Source organism: Vitis vinifera, chromosome 16, assembly GCF_030704535.1.
Source record: "Vitis vinifera cultivar Pinot Noir 40024 chromosome 16, ASM3070453v1".
In the NCBI taxonomy this organism is placed as follows: Eukaryota; Viridiplantae; Streptophyta; class Magnoliopsida; order Vitales; family Vitaceae; genus Vitis; species Vitis vinifera.
In genome coordinates this window covers 20340122-20345429 of record NC_081820.1, presented here as the reverse complement: position 1 = coordinate 20345429, position 5308 = coordinate 20340122, and the positions used below count along the sequence as shown (strand labels likewise).

Sequence of the window (5308 nt, the reverse complement as noted above, 5' to 3'; positions counted from 1 at the left end):
AATATCTTCCCAACTTGCTTGTAAACCTCTCTCATGTCATTGCCACTACTCCTTCCCACATTTGGCCACCACCTTTAACCCATTCTTTTCTTCATATATACCGTGTATCCATCACTACACCAAACCCATTATATACCATCCTTACATGACCATGCATGGCCATGCATGGCTGCATCACGTTCATTCCGCGCTCATGTTCGTCTTGTGCCCACCTGATTCCATCCCTGTTCATGCCCATTGTCATGCCCATCATCTCCCATTCATCTTCCACCCTACTCACGCACATGGGACTCATGCCTACCCATTTCTCTCTCTAGACTTATTCATACCCATTTTCTACGCTTCATGCACCTCACCATCCTCACAAACCGGTGCAGCCATCAACAGCTTAAGAGACACTTAATTTGTCTCCTAGAAATAAAGCAAGCAAAGCTGTCCTCGAATGACGCCGGCGGCGAAACGCTTTCCCGAAAGACTTGACGCTGATCGATTCTCTGCTTCTCTTTACTTTCGGTTCTGTGAGGGGCCGCAACTCATCCTCAACATCAATGGCCTGTCAACCCGAGACTCTTCGCTTTGGACGTGATTTATCTCCATGACAAGCCTGAGTCTGAAAACTACCCACAGAGGGTCCATGATGCGCTTGTGAACGCCTTGGAACGTGACAGCCAGCATGAGGGCCATGCCCGTGAGAGCGGGCAAGCCATCAATGGGAAGAAGTGTCGGCATTCTGAACCCATTGTTAGGTGCAGCTGCGGCACTTAATCAACCCGATTTGTCCCTAGGATTTGCAGGTGGATTGTCACAGCCCGTGAACAGGGCTCCTCCTGTGGGGTTCAGCACAGGGTTTGGTTGACAGCTGGGTACCAAACTCAGCCGCGACATCCATCTCACTGCCCTGTGTGGCGCCGTCGACGATCGCCATCACCTAATCCGCTATGGCCGTAGCCTTGGCCACTGTTGGCGACGCCGGAAGCCTATCTCTGTTTGGTGTTTAGGCGAGCCCAATCTTTACAAAAGTCACGTGTGACATCCATTTAGCAGTTGTTCAATTGATTCTTGGCCTTCTTGAGGATTCCCAAATCAGTGATCTGCTTAAAGAAGCTGGGGTTAGCACTTCTAAAGTGAAATCTGAGGTTCAGAAGTTTCGAAGGAAAGAAGGTAAGAAGGTGGAAAGTGCTTCTGGGAACACTGCATTCCAAGCATTGAAGACTTATGGGTGTGACCTGGTTGAGTAAACTGGAAAGCTTGATCCTGTCATTAGCCGAGACGAAGAGATTCGGAAGGTCATCATGATTCTTCCAAGGGAGACTAAGAACGACCCTGTTCTTATTGAAGAACCAGGTATGGGTAAGACTGCTGTTGTTGAAAGATTAGCTCAGAAAATTGTAAGAGGGGGTGTTCCCAGTAATCTCGCTGAAGTAAGACCTATGGCATTGGATATGGGTGCTTTGGTTGCTGGGGCAAAATATAGGGGAGAGGTACGTTCATGGCCTTGACATACCTGTCCAGGTCAAGGGTTGCTGAGAAGCCACAGATCCAGAAATTGACCGGTTTTTTAAGTGGGCTAAGAAGGGGATTTTCTTTGCATGGCCCTGTTCACCATGCAAATCTTAGTGCCCTCGTGTCATCTCCTCTCATTCCCCCTTCTCTGATTTTGAAAATGAATTTCTTGAACTTCACTTTGTGAATAGTTTGATAATTTATGATTTTCATATAATTTCAAATCACCCAAGCTTTTCATCCCGAAAGCCTCTTTAGGTTCCAAGGTTCCATTTTTAATAAAATTTTGGTTGCCATTTTCCTCTTTGGCAAGCCTTTTCATCTTTTCCATACGTCTCTTGATTTTAAAATGTTTTGAAATAAGTGTGGATCAAATCTCGTAATTCTAAATAATAGATATTCATGGGATTAATTCATACAAAAATGAATTGGGCTTTGGTGGGGGCCCAACATCAAATAAATTTTCTTTAAAATAAAATTGAGTGAAATGACATATGTGCTATTGATGATTGTATATTCAGCTTAGTGACATGTATACTATATCTTGTGATCATTGTTTTGTACTAATCTCATTTTCATGATAGCGCGTTGTTGTTTGCTGCTAAGGTACGCATTTTCTCTCACTTTGTCCATCTCTTATACATGCTTCGATTCTCGGTGTGTAATCATGTTGATATTCATTGATTTTCCTATTGATTGTCACGTCAGCTTCATTCTATTAGTAGAGACCTGACTTTAGGGACTTAGAGGGGTGCTACGGTCTTTACCGTACCTTCCTGATAAGTAATCTGACCCCCGAACCCGATTCGGTTTTTCGTAGATTACCTTTTCCAAAATAAGGAGTCGCACTTAGGGTTTTTCTTTCTTATTTTGTTTACCCTTTAAAAATAAAACAAAAATAAGTGGCGTCTCCAAGTCATTTCAAATAATCAATAAAAATAAAAAATTTTCAAATAAAAATCGAGCTCGCCATTCGAGTGGGAAACGCATTGAGCCGAAATGCGGGGTCCACATTTATATTTTTTATTTAGGATGATCTATTTTTATAAATATGTTTTCATTTTAAAAATAAAAAATATAAAGTGTATCCATATGAGCAATAAATTACTTTTCTATTTAATAATGTATAAAACCTCTCTCATTATTTTATTTTATTTATTTATTTATTATTATTATTATTATTATTATTATTATTATTATTTGTGTACTAATTCATTTATAATTTGTCTACTTCTAGAGGAGAGTAAAAATGGAATAGAGATATCAAACTATGTTTTGTTTTGTTCAATTTTCTTATGTTGTGTGGTTCCATAAAAATTGGAGGAAAAATATAAGGAAAAAAAAAATAGCGAGGACAAGTAAAAGGAAAAAAGGTGACAAAAATTTTAAAAATAGATTTAAAATTAGTAAATCATTTTTACTTACTAATTCCAACTCATTTTACTTATTTTAATTCATTAATATAAAAATTAAATAAATATCTAACTAGTCGTAGTTATATATGATTTTCTTTGGTATTTCCATTGGACAAAAACAATCATTTTTTTTTTCTTTTCTTAGCACTTTATAGGAACAATATAATATATCAGATGTAAATCATTGAAAAATATCAATTAAAATTTTAATTAAAAAGATCGATAAGAGAAAAATGAGTTAAAATTCATAATAATATTAAAAAAAAACTATAAGGTTATGTTTGGTTTTGAAAAGTACCATCGAAAAAAAAAATTAAGGAAGATGGTTTTCGTATGTTTGGTTAAACCATAACATTTTATTTTAAAGAAAATTAAATATAATTAAAATTAATTAAAAATTTATACATTTTAAAATTATTTAATATTTATATAACAGAGTATATTAAGTTAAATGAGTTTAAAGAAATATATAAAAATAATTTATTGATTTTGAATCTATTTTTTTTTAATTTTTTTTTTCATTTTTTTTTTCTACTTTTTCTTTCTATTTTCTTTCTCTCACATTTTCCCTCAAAATTTCCAACAACCAAACATAAGCTAAAAGATTCCAAAAAATGATAATAAATATATTTGATGTATGAGTCTTTTATCTTCTATGATCACGCTTGTGTGATTTCCAAGATAGGGCTCCACATACTCTCTTTTCAATGTTGTGGTTGGTTAAAGCCTTGAGGCAACATCATGGACCATTTTCACACTTAGGTTATGATTCGTCGGAAAGTAACCTATGTTTTTTTCTTCCTTCCTTTCAACTGGTGTTACTTTCCTCTCTTCCAACCACACCTTCAATCCATTGTCATCGTCCGATTTGGATTAGAATCTTGAAACGAGGAAGATTTTTTCATTATTTTATGTTATTTTATTTAAGATAAGTCAGTCTCCAACCATAACCATGAGATTTCATCAACATCATATCATGATGACATTGAAAATTATTTTCTCAGTTCATATTGGGTTACCTCCAACATATTCCATAATATTTTTATATAGTATTTTAAAATTTTTGAAGTAAGAATTTTGAAAAAATAACCCTCACCACACCACATAAGCAAAATTTGTTGTTGTCATTGTGAAAAAATATTTGAAAAAAGACTATGTTTTGGGGTTAAAAGATTTGATAAGCAAAAGTGGGAGGTAAGAAAATAATTATAAATACTCTAATTGGGAAAAATAAAATAAAAAATCCACTAACAACTTATTTTTGAATAAAGTGATTTGTATACTCATGTTTATTTCAAAATTAATAAACTATCTAACACTAAAGCAAACTTTAGGATATAATACTTGGAGTATATTTTCTTTATTAAAAATGTCATTATGATATTTACTATATAAAAAAGTTCCCGCAATCTCTGGTATGCTTCATACTTCGTCTTCTTATATTAAAAAACTCAATGTTTTGCTCTTCAAACTTATTAAAAACCAATATTTTATCCCTAATTACAAACCTTCTATAAAATTATAAAAGAGATTGTTCTTTTTTGCAGTCTGATTCAAATACTAGTTTGAACTTGGATTACCAACTTTGAATTAACAACAAGTGGAATTTCCCAAATGCCTTCAAAATATTGTAACTACCAATTTTGATTTTTGATTTTAAAGAGATGTTTGTATGACTATTTGTAATTTTTAAATGTAGTTGCAAAAGTATCGTTACTTTGGACTTGGGCAATAGATTTTTTTGCTTGCATTTCAGCCTTGTTTCTTCACTTAACAAATTGTGCATTGACTTTTTAAGTAGTTGGGGGTAAAGTATTGCTCTTTAACAAATTTGAGGGACAATATAAAATAGGTCAAAAGTTGAAGGAGTGAAAAATATTTAACCCTTTTTAAAAAATTAACAAAATAGTCAAAGCTCAACAATATTCTTAATATAATAATAGTTGATGTTTGTAAGATTATATTGAATTACTAGAAAGTTTGAGAGAGAAAAATAGAAAGAAAGAAAAATCGAAGAAAAATAAAAAATAGATTTAAAGTTAATAAATTATTTTTATATCTTACTTTAAACTTAATTTACTTATTTACCTTTTCTGTATAAAGGTTAAACAATTTAAAAATACATAAGTTTTTTTAGTAATTTTAACTATTTTTTTTTTTTGTGGTAAAACCAAATATAAGAAAATTATTTTCTTCGACAAATTTTTTCTCTTCTTAATATTTTCTAGAAACTAAATATTGCCTAAAGAAAATTGAAAAAGAAGTTTGTATCGATGATCATATATTTTTGTTTAAGAATTTTTTTTTATTTAAGTCATAAATAAAAACATTTTGATGATCATATAGCCAAAGGAAAATAAAACTTGCTAGTGACCTTTTTTTTTTTTTTT

General features: G+C 32.8%; 1 protein-coding gene across 1 annotated transcript; it reads left to right on the top strand.

Annotated features, from left to right (window-relative positions):
• Positions 1–938: 938 nt before the first annotated feature.
• On the top strand, positions 939–1499 carry LOC104882165 (chaperone protein ClpB1-like). The gene is made up of 3 exons (XM_019225971.1): positions 939–985; positions 1088–1193; positions 1248–1499. Exons 1-3 carry the CDS (start codon positions 939–941, stop codon positions 1497–1499), a joined length of 405 nt encoding a protein of 134 aa, XP_019081516.1.
• The last annotated feature ends 3809 nt before the right edge of the window (positions 1500–5308 follow it).